The sequence below is a fragment of the Lygodium microphyllum genome, chromosome 24 (genome assembly GCF_053477565.2).
Source record: "Lygodium microphyllum isolate KBCC chromosome 24, Lygodium_microphyllum_v1.1.10, whole genome shotgun sequence".
NCBI lineage: Eukaryota > Viridiplantae > Streptophyta > Polypodiopsida > Schizaeales > Lygodiaceae > Lygodium > Lygodium microphyllum.
In genome coordinates, this window is record NC_141158.1 from 8,084,968 (window position 1) to 8,105,965 (window position 20,998).

Here is a 20,998-nt window from a genome sequence, read left to right on the forward strand (position 1 = left end):
ACTTCGGTGAGTCTTATTGCCTTGGAGATGGGCCCCATTGATGTAATACTTGGTTGTAATTGGCTAATGAGAATTGGTAGATTTACCATGGATTTGGAAAGGCTGCAAATGGAATTCCAATGGCATGGACAGCAAGTTAGTCTCTTCAAAGGATTGAGAAGAAGGAAGTCCAAGGTGATCAACCCCAAGAAAGTTAAGAGAAAAATCAATGCTAAGGCATATATGTTCACTCTTCTCTTGTCTAAGATTGATGAGAATCAAACCTCTTCAAATTAGCCCTCTGCACCTCCCAAGGACATGGATCCTTGCCTTTGCAAATTGTTGGAAGATTATGATGATCTATTTCAACCTCCCTCTTCTCTTCCTCCCAATCATGAAGTGGATCATCCCATTGACTTGCTTCCAAATACCAAGCATATCAATAAGCCTCCATATCGTCTCTCAAAGGTGAAGAGAGAAGAAGTTGAGCACCAAGTAAAGGAATTACTTGAGATGGGTCTCATATAACCAAGTCAATCTCTAATTGCTTTTCCCGTTCTCTTGGTGAAGAAGGATGGATTATTTCGCATGTGCATAGATTATCGTGATTTGAATAAGACCACAATCAAGAATAGGTATCCAATACCAAGAATTTATGATCTCTTGGATGAGTTGAAGGACGCCAAGGTCTTTTCAAATATCGATTTGTGATCACGATACCACCAAATACTAATAAAGGAGGGAGATGAATATAAAACAATATTTAGGATTGAAAATGGACTATATCATTTTACAATTATGCCCTTTGGTTTTTCAAACGCTCCAGACACATTTTAAGCATTGATGAATAAAATACTTCAGCCACTCTTGTTTAAGATAGTTTTGACATTCTTTGATCGTATATTGATATATAATAAGAGCAAAGAAGAGCATTTACAGCATGTTAAAGAGGTGTTTGGCATCTTGAGGGAGCACGAATTGTTTGCCAAAGCATCCAAATACACATTCATGGCCAAAGACGCAGAGTATTTGGGGCATATTGTTGGGGAAAATTGTATCAAGGTTGATCCAAAGAAGGTTCAATGTATTAATGATTGGCCTACACCGACAAATACCACATCACTGAGGGTTTTTCTTGGCTTATCTTCTTTCTACCGAAGGTTCATAAAGAATTATGCGTATGTGGCTGTCCCATTGACCAATAGATTAAAGAAAGAAGCCTTCTTTTAGGATGAAATAGCGAACAAAAGCTTCAATGAGCTAAAGCAACTTCTCATTTCAGCACCTATATTGGTCTGTCCCAACTTCTCTAAGGTCTTTACTATCTACGCGGATGCTAGTGAAAGAGGATTGGGGGCTGTTTTAGCCGAAGAACATGGGGTCATAGCCTATGAAAGCAGAAAATTTGATGAAAAATAAATGCAAATGCATATATATGAGCAAGAGATGTTAGCTATATTACATGCGGTGAAAAAGTGACATCATTATCTTTATGGGTTAAGGTGAAAAGTGATCATAGGATGTTGAAATACTTTCTTTCTCAGCCCAACTTGTCTCCTAAACAAAGAAGATGATTGGCAACCCTTCAATCTTATGATTTTGAGATTGCATATATGGCTGGAAAAGACAATATAGTGACGGACACACTCTCTAGGATGTGGCCTTGCAATGTACCTACCATCTCTAATATATACAAGGATTGGATAAATCACATACAGAAAGAATATTTGATGGAGGAGCATACTACCACAATAATGTAGAAATTACAGCAAGGGAAAAATGAAGAGTACCCAAACTTCAAATGGCATAATGAACTTTTATAGTATAAAGGAAAGGTCTACTTGATCCCTCAAAGTAATTTCACATTGAAAGTCCTTCAAGAAATACATTCTTCACCCTTGGTTGGTTATGTTGGTCTCTTTAAGACCTTTGACAAAGTGCATGAGAGTTTTTATTGGAAGGGCTTATGGCGAGATGTGAAGAATTATTTCTCTCATTGTTTGGAATGCCAATAAAATAAATATTCTTCTTTATTACCAACCGGCCTCCTTTAGCCCTTGCCAATTCCACAAGGAAATGGACCACTATCTCTATGGATTTCATTACGGACCTCCCTACCATAAGGCATGGTTGGAATAATATCTTTGTTGTTGTGGACAAACTTACCAAATCAATCCATTTTATTCCAACAAAGACGCAGTTTTCAACCAAGCACCAATTCATGGAAGGAGTATTCAAGCTACACGGAATGCCTTTGAGGATTGTATCGGATAGAGATACTAGATTCATGGAAAATTTTTAGAAGAGTATTTTTACTTCCATGGGCACTACTCTCACTCCAAGTGCCGCTTACCACCATCAAACTGATGGCCAAACCAAGAGAGTTAACCGTTGGGTAGAAGTCTACTTGAGACACTTTTGTCATGACACTCGATCCTCTTGGGATAATTGGTTGCACCTTGCTAAATTTTGTTACAACAATACATATCATATGAGTATTGGGATGGCTCCATTTGAGGCACTCTATGGATACAAGGTTCAAATTCATTCAGCCATGTTTCATGAAGAGGTAAATCCACAAGCAAAAGATGAGCTAGAGAGAATGGAGATGCTTATGAAGCAATGTAAAGAGAATATAAGGAAGGCACAAGATGTCATGAAATCCTATGCTCATGATAGGGAAGACACATGGAATTTGATGTTGGAGATTGGATCTTTTTGAAAGTTCCCAAGTCTCATTATGCTTCCCTCAAAGGAGGGCACAACAAGCTAGCTCACATGTTTTATGGCCCATACTTGGTGTTGGAAAGAATTGAAGAGCTTGCATATAAGCTCCAATTACCTTCTACTACCCACATACATAATGCCTTTCATGTATAACAATTGAAGAAATATGTTGGGCCAGATATACATGTTATTGAAGAGCTTCCACCACTTCATGAAGAAGGGCTTATTGTCTATGAACCCCAGAAAATCATTGAAAAGCATGAAAAGGTTCTTAGAAACCGAACACTTACTAAAGTCCTGATCAAATGGAAGGGGCTACCTATGGAAGAGTCCACTTGGCAACCCTCTTCATATTCGGATGCTTTCCCATAGCTCTTGTAGGAAAAATTATGGCAAACTATGCACGAACAACTTACTATATAAAAATACTGTCATGAATTAAATTGCCTAACGACATCAAAATGTGGTTTTGATTATACGGCTGATGCCTTGGGTTGTGTACTTCATTTTAATACCTCAAATACTCAATTTGGACACTCCAGTCAAAAGTTATGGCAGTTTTACGAATTCAGCCATGTTTGGACAACAAGTAGTTATTTCACTGTCTCAGATTCATTATGAGATTTCTTCATGGAAAGTGCTTCCACATACTTATGGATCTTCATTGAAATTTGGCATTATTTGCTTCATTAAATTAGCCACATTAGTTCACTTACCTTTACCAAAATAAACCATATAAATACCTTAGCCATGATGGTACTAGGGTCTACTATAAAAAGGCAAGAAGTGCTAATGTAGGGATCTTTTTAACACCTACACTAATTTTGGAAGATCTCTTGTCTATCACAATCTTGGGATGAGTACCAAGCTTTGCTTCTTGTATCTTGATTTTAGCTTCCATGGCTATGTTGTACTATGGTATAATGGAAGACATCTAGCATGGCTATGATTGAAGCATTTCATGTTATTTCGTATAATTTTCTTAGTTCAGTTCATTAGTTTTCTTGTTGATTTCCATGGTAGAATAGGCCTTCTTTACAACTATCCCTAACAAGAGGACAGCCAAGATGCCATGAGGGAGAGGGGGGAAGAGAGGGATAGGAAACGTCCCCCATCCATTTTGACATCCCCTTCAGCAAACCCATTTAGGACGGCATTCCCACATTCTGGGAGCCCAAGACAACCATTCCATATTGCTATGCATGCTATAGATTCGATCTTTGAAAGTAAACCCTTGTAATAAGCAACCATGTAGAATAAGAGAAGCCTAGTAGGAAGAGATTATGAGTTGGGTAAATGAGCTGTTAGAAAAAGGGTTGATTCAACCTAGCTCATCTCCTTTTTACTAACATGTACTTTTGGTGCAGAAGAAGGATGGTTCATTGCATATCTGTATCAATTATCATGCCTTGAATGAGATCTTGATCAAGAACCAGCAGTCTCCAATTCCTAGGATCAATGATATCATGGTCAACCATATTGATTTAAAAAGATGGATACCACCAAATACACATAAAGCTAGAGGATATACCAAAGATGGTCTATTTTATGAGTTTCTTGCCATGAAATCAAGTTTACAAATCCCACTATAAAAAATTCTCGTCTATAGATAAGAAATACAATCGCACAACAAACTACAGACTAATAAAGAACACAATTAGGATTAGGGTAACTCAAAGACAATGGACACAAAAGATAAATGAATGAATGCTTAGTATATATGATGCTCAATGCAGCAAACACACTATGCAAGGTAAACCCTAAACTGCCATGTCTCTAGGACCAAGGCAAAGAGTATGAACTAGAGAGTGAATCATATTCTAACGGATACCGAAACACAGCAGGCAGCCTTCGAAGATGTCTGGCAGCAGCAAATGCAGCTCTAAGGAGGCTGGATGAGAACCGAGCAAAGCAAATAGCGAGAAAACAATCTAGAATGTCTAGGCAATAGCTGCTACAGCAAAATGCACGTGTTGTAATGATGTGGCAAACTGTATAACCAAGCTAAGCAGTAAACGCAGGTGTGAATGATGACATCAGCAGCTGGCAGCAGCAAATCTGTGCCAAACGAAAGCTAGAAAACAGTCTGCAGCAGTAAACACTACCTACAAGGTGATGTAGACAGGTAGAGAGCAGTTGTCAATAGGTGTAGAGGGCTGGACAACATGCGCAAGATTTAGGATGGCAGTAAACAGCAGCGCGAACTGAGATATCCTCTGTGTGAACTAGGTGTGGACAGCAAAGACGGGCACAAGCAATCTACAAAACAAGATTAGGGCATAGTGGTGGGCACCCTGTCTATTTATAGAAGTGTGGACCCCCAAATTAGTGTTCGTCTTACGGGACACATGCACTCTCTAGAAACACGCACCATTTAATGAAACTTTAGTAATACTTGCCATATTAGAGCTCCCTTGTCTCCATCAGACTCTAATGGAGCTCACCACCAAGATATGGCAATAGAATAGACATATTGCAAACACATTCATAATCACACATTTTACTTTTTTTTGTTTTGCAAGAATCCTTAGTAATCTTTTTAGTGATGTGCATTTTTAATATGAACAAATGATAACACATTTTAATATAAGCATATGATATCTGCACATATCTTCAATACACAAAACTGGAGAACGTAAAGCACATTAATGGATATGTGTTGTAGATCAGGTCTTCACAAATGAAAGAGGAAAAAATTTTAGAAAAGGACAAAGGCCATGCTGAGAGTTCTTACTTGAATGTAATGTTCAATAGAATTATCACGTGGAGTTTTGCCCATATCACCATAAACGATGAACTTTACTTCTGGGGAGCTAGATGCAGGAGGAGTCTTTAAAAGTTTGGGTGGACTCCATCCAGCTTGATCACTGTCAACCACATCTTGAAGTTAAAGTTCATTTAAAAAGTGGTGTTCTAGAGGAATCAGCATTAAGTTTGCAATTGATTAGTCTGCACTATTCCTTTAAACAAACGAACTAGGAAAAAATTAGATTTAATTGGTCCAATTTGGTGAGCTTGAAGGGAAACAGGGTAAGTTCATAAGCTCAAAAAGAGAAGTGTTTCTAGTGTAACAAGATAGGACCATCCTGAAAATTAATATTAGAAGAGTGAAAGTGAGGCGATCTCATAATGATAGTCACACTTCTACAACCAGGGCCTTCACTTAGGACTTCAGCAGCAAGTATGCCAAGAACAAACACTCCAAGTTGCAGTTTAGGCATACACAATAACAATCGCATGTCCAAAAAGAGTGCTTCCAGGCAGTATGCATGTTTACATAGCCTCTCAACCAGTCCTGCGGCAGTACTATATTGCTTGTACTGAAGGTTCTTCAATCATTGTTGGATGATGGATCTTCTGTAGAGTTGGTCTCAGTGACAAATCAATACTCGCCACCAATGTCAAGGACCAACCAGTGACTTCACACCCTACTGGTATGAATTTCAACTACTCAAAACTCAAACATGAATTGGTGACATTCAAGCAATGAATTGGTCAACTGTATAGAATGCAGTTGTAACTTGTTCCTCCCAGTGTTTAAAACGTTATGACAGATCCTATGCGCATAATATCACGTCAAAAATCAGTAAAGCCTACTTCACAGCATCTGAATTGTGAATGGGGCACTTTCTAACATGAGAATATAAGCATCCGAAGTAGGTTATTTCCCCTTGAGACATCAGGACATGTTGGAAAAGGTCAGAAGTATCTGCAGCAGTAATGACAATAGCACAAACTTCCTCATTGGAAGTTGAAAAATGCCAAGAATAGCCTATGGCAATGATATGAACGGCCCAAGCTCATCAAGGAACAGCAGCAGCAATGCACAGAAGTACCAGTTTGGACAGAAAGCGGCAACAAAATCTCCTTTACACCATGCTCTGCATCAGCTTAGTTTCAATCCTGCTATCTGGAAAAAGCTCTTAAAGAGGCCACCGAAGCATGAGCACACACAACCATATGACAAGTTGATGAAATAAGAATACTTCTTCTCACCCTTTGATTCAGGCAAAAGAAAACTCAGAATACACCACAAAGAAACCGTTGAACATGAGAATGTGTAAATATAAACAATTCTCACACTTCAGTTCAACCAAACTTCAAAGAAATCTCAGCATATACCACAAACCAACCCCTGAACATGTGACTGCATAACTATAAGCAAGCCTCACCCTCTAGTTCAGCCAAAGAAACCTCAGCATATACAACAAACTGACCCCTGAATATGAGAATGCCCAACTATAAGCAATTCTCACCCTTTAGTGTAGCCAAAGAAATCTCAGCAGACACCAGAAAGAAACCCTTAGATATGAGAAATTGGAAGTACTAACAACTCAAGCTATTGTGCGTAAAGTAGCTATGGTTCCATACTTTGCACCTTGACTGACAGCAAGAACATATAACAACAGAGAGTCCTTTAAAAGATAAGCATGGAAGCTTTCTTACGAACAAGAGGATTGCTGCCTTGCTTCCATTGGCAATGACAAAAACCACAATAATAGAAGGGACAATAATTATTTGCAATACCTGCCATATGTGTAGTTGTACTTGGTTGATGCTGAAATCCCAGTCAAAATGGCACTGTGGATAAAGCCAGGGTCATGCCAACCAAAGTCTGATGCTGGACTTGGTAATTGATCTATAAACAAGGAATTAAACAAAACCACTTTCAGTTAACAGAAACAACAAAAGCATAATCAGTAGAGTAGTGATCAGGCAATAGATTGAACAAGTAATTACAGTATTAAACTTGTAAAATAACCATTTTCTGGCCATTGACATTGTGCGGCATCTCGATCATAAATGTTAACATTAGCCACTTTTGGTCCTGGTTGGGTTCACAAGTGCCAAGTGGCAAGTACAAAACACAGTGAATACAAAAAGAACCTTAGATGCAAGAGAACATACTAAATGTCAAATGAGTCCTCAAACCCATCACTTGCATGAGATTTACTCGTCATACTCCAACTCTTGAACAGGGGTATCCTCAACAACACAAGCAATCAATGCAAAAGAGCTTCTAGAACCACGCCTCACACAGGTTTTGGCTACCACTTATCTGCTGCCACCAACTGCAACACATCAAGAAGTGGGTTGTCGTCCCCTATGAGTATGCGATACTCCGTAGTCAATCTCCTCCAACTCTATGTAGAGCTCTCTAGACATGGTATCCTACTTCTCGTCTCTCTCTCCATGCACACTTTTGAGTGTGGCCCCTATCAAGTTAAATTCACCTTACATACACCTGAAAATTTGAAGTTAGAGATATGAGATGACTTTAATTTTTTTATTCTTGAATTTAGAACATGTGCTAATAATTATGGACTCGAGTTCCAAATTACCTTGTCATGCCATCGGCATCTCGTGCATATCTCAAATCATGTGCAAGTTAAAACAAAAACGGATAAGTCATTCTAACTTCCAAGTACTGAGTTTGTTATGAGTTTTGGTGTGTGAGAAAATAGGCTGACCAACTTCTCTCATATGCACCACATGAGCAATCCTACTCAAGCTAACAAAATCACTTATTAAAAGTGAAAATCAGAGTGGTTTCATGCGTCTAACCCAATACATTCAATACGCGAATATGTGCGGCATGGAACATACACAAAAATCTTAAGAATAAAATACATTATTTCGCACGTTCATTTAAAAAACACATACAAAATTATATATAAAATCAGCCTACACACATATAAAATGTGCACCTTAAAGATAAATCATGAAGAGGCTTAGGCATTGTGGAGAAGAATGAGGAGAAAGGAGGGGAGGGAGAGAACGAGAGATTTGGGAAAGGGGGAGAGATAGAGGGAGAGGATGTAATATGTATGAATGAAACTTGAAAGTGAGAGAGAGAGAGAGAGAGAGAGAGAGAGAGGGAGAGGAATAGGAGGAGGAGAAGGCGAGCGAAAGGGAGAGGGAGAGGGGAAGGGAAAGGGAGAGAGAGTATAGGGTGATAGAAGAGATAGTAGCCAAGAGAGGGAGATTGATAAAGATAGAGACTGATTTCTGTGGTGAGATGGGGGAAGGGGGCTGCTTTTTTAAAAGGGCTGAGGTGAGGGAGAAGAGAAGAGAAAAGAGTATGAAAGAGAGAGGAATGTGAAAGAAGAGAACTTTCAATGTGTAAAGACCAAAAAAAATGGTCAAATTTTCCACCAAAAAAAATGTGCCAGCTGACATTTTAAACCGTTTTTTTTTGTACAATTCGAACACGCACAAACCATACAATTCCATACGAAACAAATGTTAGCAGTCATGTTTGTCATGCCTTGTCATCTCCTACTTGTGAGCCTCAATCTGAGTCAGATGAGGACTTTAGGAGCTCTGACATGTCTGTCATGTGTTTTGATGGAGGAGGCTAGTCACTCTCGACTGGCTGTCAGTTTGCATTTCTATGCATTCCCTTTATTTGTCGGGGTCCAGTGTGCATTTTTAGGGCAGTTTCTGCATTTCCCAAGCTATCCACACCTGCCAGGTATTGTCCCCCTGTTTCGGGATTTTCTGGCCCCAAATGTGCCACGTCAGCATTTTGCGACTGCATTTAATGCAGTCGAACTGCATTAAATGCAGTCGGCCCAGTATTTAGGGCCCCTGGGGCAGGTCGGCCAGTTTTGGGCTCTTTTGGCTATATATAGCCAGCCCCCCACACTTGGCATATTATCTCTCAGTCTTCTTTCTCTTCAGCAGGTGCACACTCCGACATCCTTTTCCTCCGTGGTGGTGCTGCCATCGTCATCAGCCTGATCTGGTGCCCTCACTGACAATGTGGGCTGCGTGCCAGGACTGATCAGGCCATTTCAGTGTATTCAGCATTCATTTCAGTCAGTGCAGATTTTCTTCATTCATTCTCTGCTTTCTCTCTCCTCTCCTATGTGTTCGTGTTCTTCTTCCGCTGCGCACTCTCACATGGTATCATCGCCAAACTGAGAGCACGGAGGTCTTTATCGACTGGAGAGACACCACACCTATCATCTGTTGCTGCCCCCCTTCTCTCCAACAGCCAAGCGGCCCCTCCAGGTGGTCTATACATTTGTGTTTGCTGCATCAGCCCCTTCCAGAGGCTGCCACGTCATCAACCAGCCCCTGTCTACTTGCCTTTTCAACTGGGCGGCCTTCTCCTCAGCTGGGCGACTCCACGACAGGCTGCATTTTGCATCCCAGGTGGTCGTTTTCCCTCCTGGCAGCTCCTCTCCAGCTGGCACTTCTCTTCTTCGCTGCGTTTTGGTGCTTGGCATCTTTCCCTCCAGGTTTTGTGCCCTACACAGCTAGGTTTTGTGCCCTACACAGCTGCGTTTTCACCTCCTGGTAATAGGCGACCTGATTTCTTGGAGTTTGGTGGTTCAGGATGTTAGCCTACTCTTCTTCAGTCTCAGTCTGTCATCTCCTGGTTGTGAGCTCCTGTCAGAGTCTGACAGGAGACAAAGGAGCTCTGTCAGTTTGTTTTGGTGGCTGCCCTAGTTAGCCTGCAGCCCTGGGTGTGTTACAGCCCAAACTGGGCTGTTTTTGTCCAGACTGCCCATTTTCTGGGCAGTCGGCCAGATCTGGCCAAAGTCGGCCAGATCTGGCTGGTCGGCCAAATCTGGCCAGGTCGGCCAAATCTGGCCAGGTCGGCCAGTTTGGCTGGTCGGCCAGTTTGCTGGCCTGGGGGCTATTTATAGCAGCCCCCCCAGTCAGTCCAGCATTATGCTCTGCAGGTACAGCACTGCTCCCGTCGCCTCCATCTCCGGCATTGGTGCTGCCACTGCGTCCAGTCTGTCCTGGTTCCCTCATTGACGCTCCGGGCTGCGTGCAAGGACTGTTCTGTCCATTCCAGTGTATTCAGCATTCATCTCAGTCAGTGCAGACTTTCTTCCTTCATTCTCTGCTTTCTCTCTCCTCTCCTCTGTGTCGTGTTCTTCCATTGCGCACTCTCACATGGTATCATCGCCTGATTGAGAGCACGGAGGACATACCCTCAGGAGTGAGATACTCTGCTGCTGCTGCCAACAGATCAACCACAGCCAGGCGACTGCTACAGGAGGCTGTTCACCCTGCGTTTGCTGCTCACGCTGACTGCAGAGGCTGCCACGTCATCCAGCGACGCAGCAACCCTGCGTTTTCCACCAGGTTGCCTCTCCTGATGCTGGGCGACCTCCCTACAGGCTGCATTTTGCTGTTCTGTAGGCCGCTTCCACCTTAGTCGGCTCTTTTCCTGCTGGAGACCTCTGTCCCGGCTGTTTCCTGGTGCTGGTGGTCTCTTCTCTGGTGTTCGACATCAGTTCTCTTTGCGTTTTGCAGATCCAAGTGTTTGTAGGCACTCTCTGCCTGCGTCTTGGTGGTTGGTGACCACATTGCTGGTCCTATTTCGACAGCGGCACAACTTTCTTTGGTATTTTTGCAGATTGGAAGATGTCTTACCAGTTTTCAGGCTTTGAAGACTCAGAGGATGAGCTTCTCTCTCATCATTCCTCTGAGCGTAGGCGGGATTATCGTGAAGTTCGACATCGGGAAGACCCTCCTCGCACTCGTCCTTCTTCAGTCCATGCATCTCAGAGGGTTCCATCTACTGCGAAGGTTTCTTCAGTGAAGACTGCTTCAGATGTGCGGATGCCTTCCTTGATTCCCTCTATACAGGTGCCGATTCTCCCTTCCTTTCCGAAGGAAGATAAGTTGGATGGTTCCAACTACTCCCTATGGTCCTGCAAGGTGGCTTGCATCCTTGATACCTTTGCCCTATGGGAGCTTATTTCTTCGCCCATCATCCATCCCCCCGTGGATTCGTCCGATGGCACTTCTATGGACCGTGCAGCCTTATGGGATACGCTCAACTCTCGAGCCCGTTCCTTTCTTTTTATGAGTCTACATGATTCTGTTCTTGTACATGTTCACAGGTTACAAACCGCGGCAGAAGTGTGGACAAAGCTTGCGTCTTTGTATCAGCACAAGACATTTGCTCACAAGATTTCCCTGGAGAAGAAGTTGCGGATGCTCAGTCTTGATGGTTCTTCTTCCATGAAGGAGCACATCACGAAGATGGAGGATATGCGAGGCGAGCTAGCCTCTCTTGGTCGTCTGATATCATTTGAGGATATGGCGATGATTCTGTTGACTCAGCTGCCATCACCCCGTTATGATGTCTTTTACACCAGCCTCATCACTTCGAGGACCCATGAGACACTCCTATGGGAGGAGCTTTTCCCGCTTGTCTTGGAGCATGACGAGTGACTCAAAGAGGTGGGAGCCAGTAGGCTAACACCCCCTCTCAACTCCTGGGAGAGTCTGAAGACCCAAGAACCGCATGTGATGAAGCAAAGAAGCTTGAGGCAACGGCTTCATAAAGAGATCAGCTGCATTGGCCGCCGTAGGACAATAGACTACCACCAGCTCCGAATCCACGATCCGCTCTCGAACATAGTGATACTGAACCTCAATGTGCTTCGTGCGAGCATGAAACACCGGGTTCTTGGCCAGAGCAAGAGCACTCTGGTTATCCACGCGCAGCTCCGTAGGTCCGGTCTGGGAAAAGCCAATCTCCGCGAGTAAGCGACGGAGCCAAACTGGCTCCATAGCGGTCGAACATAGGGCCCGATACTTAGCCTCTGTAGAAGAAAGTGCCACAGTAGGCTGCTTCTTGCTGCTCCAAGAGACAGCACCAGATCCAAGGGTGAAAGCATAACCTGTAGTGGATCGTCGCGAATCCACATCACCTGCCCAATCAGAATCACTCCATCCAGAAAGAGTAATCCCATCTCCATACATGATCCCGAAGGATCGAGTCCCCTGTAAATAGCGAAGAACCCGCAAGGCCGCCTGCCAATGATCGTGGGTAGGAGTCTGGATAAAAGAAGACAATAAAGCTACCACAAAAGAGATATCCGACCGAGTGTGAAGCAGCCAGATAAGAGAGCCGACAAGGCACCTGTAACGGGTGGGATAGGTAAGAGGAACTCCAGCTGTCAAAAGCTTGGACTCAGGGTCCATGGGGCATGAGATAGGCCGACACTCAACCATATCAAACTCTGAAAGAAGCTCAGAGATGTACCTGTGCTGCAAGATAAAAATGCCCTGTGCCATCTGATAGATCTCCAGACCTAGAAAGAAGTGAAGGATCCCTAGATCCGTCATGTCAAACTCCTGCTGAAGAATGGACCGTGTATGCTCCACCTGCTGAGTGTCGCTCCCTGTAATGATAAGATCATCCACATACAAGATAAGGAACACCAAAAGAGAATCCACAACCCGTAAGTAGAGGTTGGGATCATAAGCGGAGCGCACAAAGCCACTCTGTAGAAAGAAGCGGTCAATCCGCTGGTACCAAGCACGAGGAGCCTGCTTTAGGCCATAAAGAGCCTTCCGCAGCCTGTAGACATGATCCTCCTTCCCCTGCACAACAAAACCAGGAGGCTGTGAAACATAAATCTCCTCCTCAAGAACGCCATTCAGAAAAGCAGACTTGACGTCCATCTGATAGACAGGCCAACGGTGGTGAGTAGCAAGAGCCAAAAGAACTCGGATGGTAGACATCCTGACTGTAGGAGCAAAAGTCTCAAAGTAATCCAACCCTGCACGCTGAGCAAAACCCTTGGCAACAAGCCTAGCCTTATGCTTGTCCAAGGAGCCATCTGCAAGATATTTGGTCTTAAAGACCCATTTCACACCAATCACCTTCCGTTTCGCGGGACGCGGAACAAGCTCCCACGTATGGTTTCGCTCGATGGAATCGAGCTCGGCCTGCATAGCCTGTCTCCAAATATCCTGTGCAAGAGCCTCCTCCACACTGGAAGGCTCGGAATCTTGAAGAATCTATGACATAAGAGCATAGTTCACACATAGTGAACTGTCCCGCTGGGCCTATAAACGTGCTGATCGACGTGGACCTGAAGAAGAAGCAGGAAAGTGAGTAACACCTGAATCCTACATGAGCCGGCGATACCATAAAGGAATCCTGAGAGACTCCTGCTGCTGTGAGGGAGTCCGGGGGGTCTCCGGAACCTGTAAAGCACCCATATTGGAGACGGACTCCCCCTCACCGAGTGAAGGTAGATCCTCCGCATCTGAAGAAGGCCATATATCCCGTGAAGATCCCGAAGTAGCGGTAGAAGAGCTCGTAGAAGACAAAGGGACATCCACCAAAGGGGAAAGGGAAGCCGAAGGAGGAGGAATAGGGGGGGTGCTAAGGGGCATCCTGGAAGGAAGGGAAGGAAGAGAAGGTTGGGGGGGGGGGGGGGGGGGGGGGGTCCGTCGAGGATGAAGAAACATCTGTAATAGAACCATCAATCGGATCCTCAGAGGCCGAAGCCTCATCAAAGATCACATCCCTGCTCACCTCAACCGTCCGCGTCGTCGGGTCATAGAGCCGATATCCCTTCGTGGTCGTACTATAACCAACGAAGATAAGCTTTCGCGACTTAGAGTCGAACTTCGTCTTCCTCTTCTTCTTGTCCACATGGACAAAAGCATCGCACCCAAAGATGCGGAAATGGGACACAGAAGGCTTCTTCCCAAAGAAAGCCTCATACGGAGTCATGTCCTATAATGCCGAAGTCGGAGAGCGGTTGCGAATATGCACCGCTGTAGCCACTGCCTCACCCCAAAGGAAATGAGGAAGACTCCTATGCTCCAGCATAGATCGGGCCATCTCAATCATGGTCCGATTCGCACGCTCCACCACACCATTCTCTAATGGTGTGTTCGGATGGGAATACTCCACCCGAATACCATGATCCCTGCAAAACTGAGAGAAAAGGTGAGAAGTGAACTCGCCACCGTGATCAGCTCGAACACCACGAACCTTGGAAGTTGTTTGGGTCTCCACAAACACCTGCCACTCACAGAAACGGGAGTATGCCTCGCTCTTGTACTCCAAGAAATAAGGCCACACATAACGACTAAAGTCGTCCACAATCAGCATCAAATACTTGGCCTTCCCAAGGGAGGCCGTGCCCATCGGTCCGCAAAGGTCGGTATGAACCAACTCAAGCGGAGAAGTAGCCCGCCTAGAAGCAACCTGCGGGTGAGGCTGCCGGTGCTGCTTGCCCCTCAAGCAGCTAGGGCACAAAGTGTGAAGAGGAGGGAAATCAGGAAGTCCCTCCACCATCTTCCTCCTAGAAGCCCGGAGAAGAGAATCGAGGTTCAAATGACCATACCGAGCATGCCAAAGCAGCCCAAGCTCATGGGAAGTCCGCGCAGCCAAGGCTGTGAGAGTATAAAGCCCACCCTCCTGTGTACCTGTCCAAAGAGCATCACCTGTAGAAGCATCCTCCACTGTGACTGCATCCTGTGTAAAAATGACTCGGGTACCTAACTGAGTAAGGCCATGCATAGATAATAGGTTAAAACCCAAATCAGGGACATAGAGAACTTTGGTGGAGGAAGACCGCCTGTCAGAAAACATAGGTAAAGTCCCCACGCCTCGAACAGGAACTGTAGAATTGTCACCAATGGTGACTGTACCCCCTCTGGAACGAAGATCCTGAAGCCAATCCTGACGGAAGGTCATATGTGAAGATGCTCCACTGTCAACGAGCCAAGGCTTCTCCTGAGTGGTAGAAGCTAGGGCAGTGTCTTCCTCAACAAAGACATGCACAAACGCAGATTCTGTTGTGGCTGGGGCCGCCTTCGAGTCCTTCTCCTTAGGCTTCAAATGGGGATACTTCTGCCAACACTTCTCCTCGGGATGAGTGCCCTTCCCACAATGGGGACACTTGGGCTTCTTCTCCTTCGCATCCTTCTTGTCATTGGCCTTCTCCTTCTTTTGTTTCTTCTTCTTGCCACCACCTGTGCCAGCCGAAAATGCCTTGGTGGAGCAACTGGCTCCCACCTCTTTGAGTCGCTCGTCATGCTCCAAGACAAGCGGGGAAAGCTCCTCCCATAGGAGTGTCTCACGGGTCCTCGAAGTGATGAGGCTGGTGTAAAAGACATCATAATGGGGTGATGGCAGCTGAGTCAACAGAATCATCGCCATATCCTCAGATGATATCAGACGACCAAGAGAGGCTAGCTCGCCTCGCATATCCTCCATCTTCGTGATGTGCTCCTTCATGGAAGAAGAACCATCAAGACTGAGCATCCGCAACTTCTTGTGAGCAAATGTCTTGTGTTGATACAAAGACGCAAGCTTTGTCCACACTTCCGCCGCGGTTTGTAACCTGTGAACATGTACAAGAACAGAATCATGTAGACTCATAAAAAGAAAGAAACGGGCTCGAGAGTTGAGCGTATCCCATAAGGCTGCACGGTCCATAGAAGTGCCATCGGACGAATCCACGGGGGGATGGACGATGGGCGAAGAAACAAGCTCCCATAGGTCAAAGGTATCAAGGATGCAAGCCACCTTGCAGGACCATAGGGAGTAGTTGGAACCATCCAACTTATCTTCCTTCGGAAAGGAAGGGAGAATCGGCAACTGTATAGAAGGAATCAAGGAAGGCATCCGCACATCTGAAGCAGTCTTCACTGAAGAAACCTTCGCAGTAGATGGAACCCTCTGAGATGCATGGACTGAAGAAGGACGAGTGCGAGGAGGGTCTTCCCGATGTCGAACTTCACGATAATCCCGCCTCCGCTCAGAGGAATGATGAGAGAGAAGCTCATCCTCTGAGTCTTCAAAGCCTGAAAACTGGTAAGACATCTTCCAATCTGCAAAAATACCAAAGAAAGTTGTGCCGCTGTCGAAATAGGACCGACAATGTGGTCACCAACCACCAAGACGCAGGCAGAGAGTGCCTACAAACACCTGGATCTGCAAAACGCAAAGAGAACTTATGTCGAACACCAGAGAAGAGACCACCAGCACCAGGAAACAGTCGAGACAGAGGTCTCCAGCAGGAAAAGAGCCGCCTGAGGTGGAAGCGACCTACAGAACAGCAAAACGCAGCCTGTAGGGAGGTCGCCCAGCATCAGGAGAGGCAACCTGGTGGAAAACGCAGGGTTGCTGCGTCGCTGGATGACGTGGCAGCCTCTGCAGTCAGCGTGAGCAGCAAACGCAGGGTGAACAGCCTCCTGTAGCAGTCGCCTGGCTGTGGTTGATCTGTTGGCAGCAGCAGCAGAGTATCTCACTCCTGAGGGTATGTCCTCCGTGCTCTCAATCAGGCGATGATACCATGTGAGAGTGCGCAACGGAAGAAGAACACGAACACAGAGGAGAGGAGAGAGAAAGAAGAGAATGAAGGAAGAAAGTCTGCACTGACTGAGATGAATGCTGAATACACTGGAATGGACAGAACAGTCCCTGCACGCAGCCCGGAGCGTCAGTGAGGGAACCAGGACAGACTGGACGCAGTGGCAGACCAATGCCGGAGACGGAGGCGACGGGAGCAGTACTGTACCTGCAGAGCATAATGCTGGACTGACTGGGGGGGCTGCTATAAATAGCCCCCAGGCCAGCAAACTGGCCGACCGGACCAGATTTGGCCGACCAGCCAGATCTAGCCGACTTTGGCCAGATCTGGCCGACTGCCCAGAAAATGGGCAGTCTGGACAAAAACAGCCCAGTTTGGGCTGTAACACACCCAGGGCTGCAGGCTAACTAGGGCAGCCACCAAAACAAACTGACAAAGCTCCTCTGTCTCTTGTCAGACTCTGACAGGAGCTCACAACCAGGAGATGACAGACTGAGACTGAAGAAGAGCAGGCTAACACTTCTGGTGGTTGGTGACCCTTCTGGTGGTCATTCTTCGGCATCGGCACAGTTTTCTTTGGTGTTTGGTGTTTTGCAGATTTAGAAGATGTCTTATCATCAGGGTTTTGATGATTCCGATGACGAGCTTTTGTCTCGACATTCATCTGAACGGAGGCGTGATTTCTATCGCGAGGATCGTCATACGGAGTCTATTCCTCGTTCTCGTCCCCCTTCTATTCATGTAGCTCGGCGAGCCCCTTCCAGTGGGCCGAAGATGCAGCCTTTGGTACCCCCTGTACAGGTACCCGTACTTCCTCAGCTGCCCAAAGAGGACCGGTTGGATGGCTCCAACTTTTCTCTATGGTCATGCAAGGTGGAGTGTATCTTGGACTCCTTCGATCTTTGGGAGCTTGTTTCTGTTCCTATTCCCCGGCCTCAAGTGGATCCCGCAGATGGGATATCTATGGATCGTGCAGCCTTATGGGATCGGCTCAATTCTAGAGCCAGATCTTTCCTCTTTCTGAGTTTGCAGGATTCTGTCCTTGTTCATGTTCACAGGTTGAAGACTGCAGCGGACGTGTAGAGAAAGCTCGCGTCTCTCTATCAACAGAAGACATTTACCCACCGGATATCTCTTGAAAAGAAGTTGCGGATGCTCGCTATTGATGATAGTCCTTCCATGAAGGACCACATCAACAGATTACAGGATATGAGGGATGAGCTTGCATCCCTCGGTCGGACGATATCTTCTGAAGACATGGCTATGATTCTTTTGACTCAGCTGCCATCGCCTCGGTTTGATGTCTTCTACACCAGCCTTCTTACATCGAGGACCCGTGAGAAGCTTCTATGGGAGGAGCTATCCCCGCTTGTCTTGGAGCATGACGAGCGACTCAGAGAGGTCAATGCTAGTGGATCCGACTCCACTAGAGCCTTTGTTGCAGGTTCGGGAGGACAGAAGAAGAAGAAGCAGTCAAAGGCTAAGCAGAAGGACAGTTCTTCAAGCTCTGACTCAGATTCAAAGAGACCGAAGTGCCCACACTGTGGGAAAGGGACACATCCCGAGGAGAAATGCTGGAAGAAGTACCCTCACCTTCGTCCGGGAGCGAAGGGTGGATCTACATCGGAGCCTTCTTCTACCTCTACACCCGCTATTACCCATGAGTCAGTGTTCCTTCATATCCATGCTTTGGAGAAGGATCCTTCTTCCGTGGCTGCAGTGTCTTCTGCGCAGCCTTGGTTAGTGGACAGTGGTGCTTCGGGTCATATGACTCCCCGAGGTGATTTGTTACAGGATCTCCGTCCATCAGAGGGTTCAGTCACTATTGGTGACATTTTATCGGTGCCTATTAGTGGTGTTGGTACATTGCCTTTGTTTACCGACCGACCTTCAAGCTCCTTTTCACAGGCCCTACATGTTCTGGATTTGGGCCTTCCCCTCCTCTCAGTTTATGGCCTTACGAGGCTTGGCACATGAGTGATCTTCACCGAGCATGCCGTTGTTATTGAGGATTCTTCTACAGGAGCTGTCTTATCTACAGGTTGGCAGGAGAGCGGGCTTTACAGGCTCCATTCCCCTTCTTTGATGCAGGGTCCTCCGAGGCAGTCTATTGCTACACTCGTTCCCGCTTGTGCACCTTTTATTCCACAGGTTCCTTCCCATCCCCCACCTTCTCCTCTGGTGGTTCCCTCGTACCCCCCATCCCTTTTAGAGGGGGGCGATCTCGGTGATGCGGCTGTGGATTACCTGGCCCCTAGTGTTTTAGAGGGGGCTTCCCAGGATCGTGAGGAGCTCCACTGGCAGTCTACATTGACGGACTTCATCGACATTGGCATTCCTCTTGCCGCCCCAGGATCCGTTTCTTCTTCGGCCTTCAGCCACATCCAGGATCTGAGAGGGGGTGTTAGCAGTCATGTTTGTCATGCCTTGTCATCTCCTGCTTGTGAGCCTCAGTCTGAGTCAGATGAGGACTTTAGGAGCTCTGACATGTCTGTCATGCGTTTTGATGGAGGAGGCTAGTCACTCTCGACTGGCTATCAGTTTGCATTTCTATGCATTCCCTTTATTTGTCGGGGTTCAATGTGCATTTTTAGGGCAGTTTCTGCATTTCCCATGCTGTCCACACCTGCCAGGTATTGTCCCCCTGTTTCGGGATTTTCTGGCCCCAGATGTGCCACGTCAGCATTTTGCGACTGCATTTAATGCAGTCGGACTGCATTAAATGCAATCGGCCCAGTATTTAGGGCCCCTGGGGCAGGTCGGCCAATTTTGGGCTCTTTTGGCTATATATAGCCAGCCCCCCACACTTGGCATATTATCTCTCAGTCTTCTTCCTCTTCAGCAGGTGCACACTCCGACATCCTTTTCCTCCGTGGTGGTGCTGCCATCGTCATCAGCCTGATCTGGTGCCCTCATTGACACTGTGGGCTGCGTGCAGGGACTGATCAGTCCATTTCAGTGTATTCAGCATTCATTTCAGTCAGTGCAGATTTTCTTCCTTCATTCTCTGCTTTCTCTCTCCTCTCCTCTGTGTTCGTGTTCTTCTTCCGCTGCGCACTCTCACAACAAATGTATGGTACAATATTGTACAAATCGTACTGTACACATACAAAGTGCAACCCTAGTGAAAATTAATAAGTGATTTAGAAATCTTTATTAGAAACTTTAATTTTGCATTTCAATTGCCTAGACAAGCAATCTTAGAGCAACCTTTCGCACATAGCAAAAGTGATATCCAAATGACTCCGGAGTCCCACCAAAATAGAGGCTTGGCCAAAGAGTCCCTTGCTAGCAAAGAGTCATTCCTATTTAGTCTCCATAGTTTATTAGCTCCTCAAGGAATGGTCCATGTAAATCGTTATGCAAAGCCTTCAGGAGAATAGTGTCAGAAAAATGACAACTAGCTATGGAGGAGAGAAAAGAGAGACAATGAGAGTGTGTTGAAGCAAAAGCGTAGAGTGTACTTGCTGAACTGAAAGAATGAGAATAAAAGGTACGAGATAGCTCTAACTCAACTAGAGTTAACTGACTCTAACTCTCTAAGAGTGGTGACACAACTTATAACTATAGTTGTGTTCACACTAAGAACTGAAAAAGAACTAAAGACTAAAACATTAGGCATTGCCTATAGAATTAGTAAATTCTAACACCCCCCTGTAGTGCCAATGTGGTAAAGTACAAGAATGATCAATCACCAAAGGGTAGCATGTTTAAGGACTTGCGAAAAGCTTGAAACTTCTCACAAGGTAGTGCCTTGGTAAAAATGTCTGCAACATTTTCCTATGAAAGAATATACATCAAGCTAATCTCTCCTACATAGCATCTCTCTCTAACATAATGGTAATGCACCTTAATATGTTTCGTGCGAGCATGAAACGCAAGATTTCATGCCACTGCAACAGCACTTTGATTGTCAGAAAGGATGGGTGTAGAACCCTCCAATGGTAAATGTAGATCAACCAACAATCTGTGCAACCATTCACATTTCACTGTTGTTGTGAAGACTGCCCTATACTCAACCTCACAAGACAAAGTAGCCACTGTAGGCTATTTCTTACTTAGCCATGAAATGCATGAACGGCCCATAAAGAAACAATGTCCACTAGTAGACTGCATGGTGTCTGCATCATCAGCCCAATCTGAATCACTGTAAGCCTATAATTGCAAGCCTCCCCCTTGGGAAAGAGTAATGC

General features: G+C 45.5%; 1 protein-coding gene across 5 annotated transcripts in view; it reads right to left on the reverse strand.

The window, feature by feature from the left end:
- Positions 1 to 20,998, reverse strand: part of LOC148014826 (putative inactive purple acid phosphatase 27) — a 120,783-nt gene that overhangs the window by 33,462 nt on the left and 66,323 nt on the right. For 4 of the 5 annotated variants that reach the window (XM_087665006.1, XM_087665007.1, XM_087665008.1 and 1 more), the window contains 2 exons: positions 7,234 to 7,345; positions 5,441 to 5,573 (listed from right to left, as the gene is read on the reverse strand). In XM_087665006.1, the coding sequence (XP_087521132.1) occupies positions 5,441 to 5,573; positions 7,234 to 7,345 (245 nt within the window). Of the gene's footprint in view, positions 1 to 5,440; positions 5,574 to 7,233; positions 7,346 to 7,614; positions 7,739 to 20,998 lie in introns of those variants that run through there. The other variant, XM_087665010.1, reaches the window with a different exon arrangement.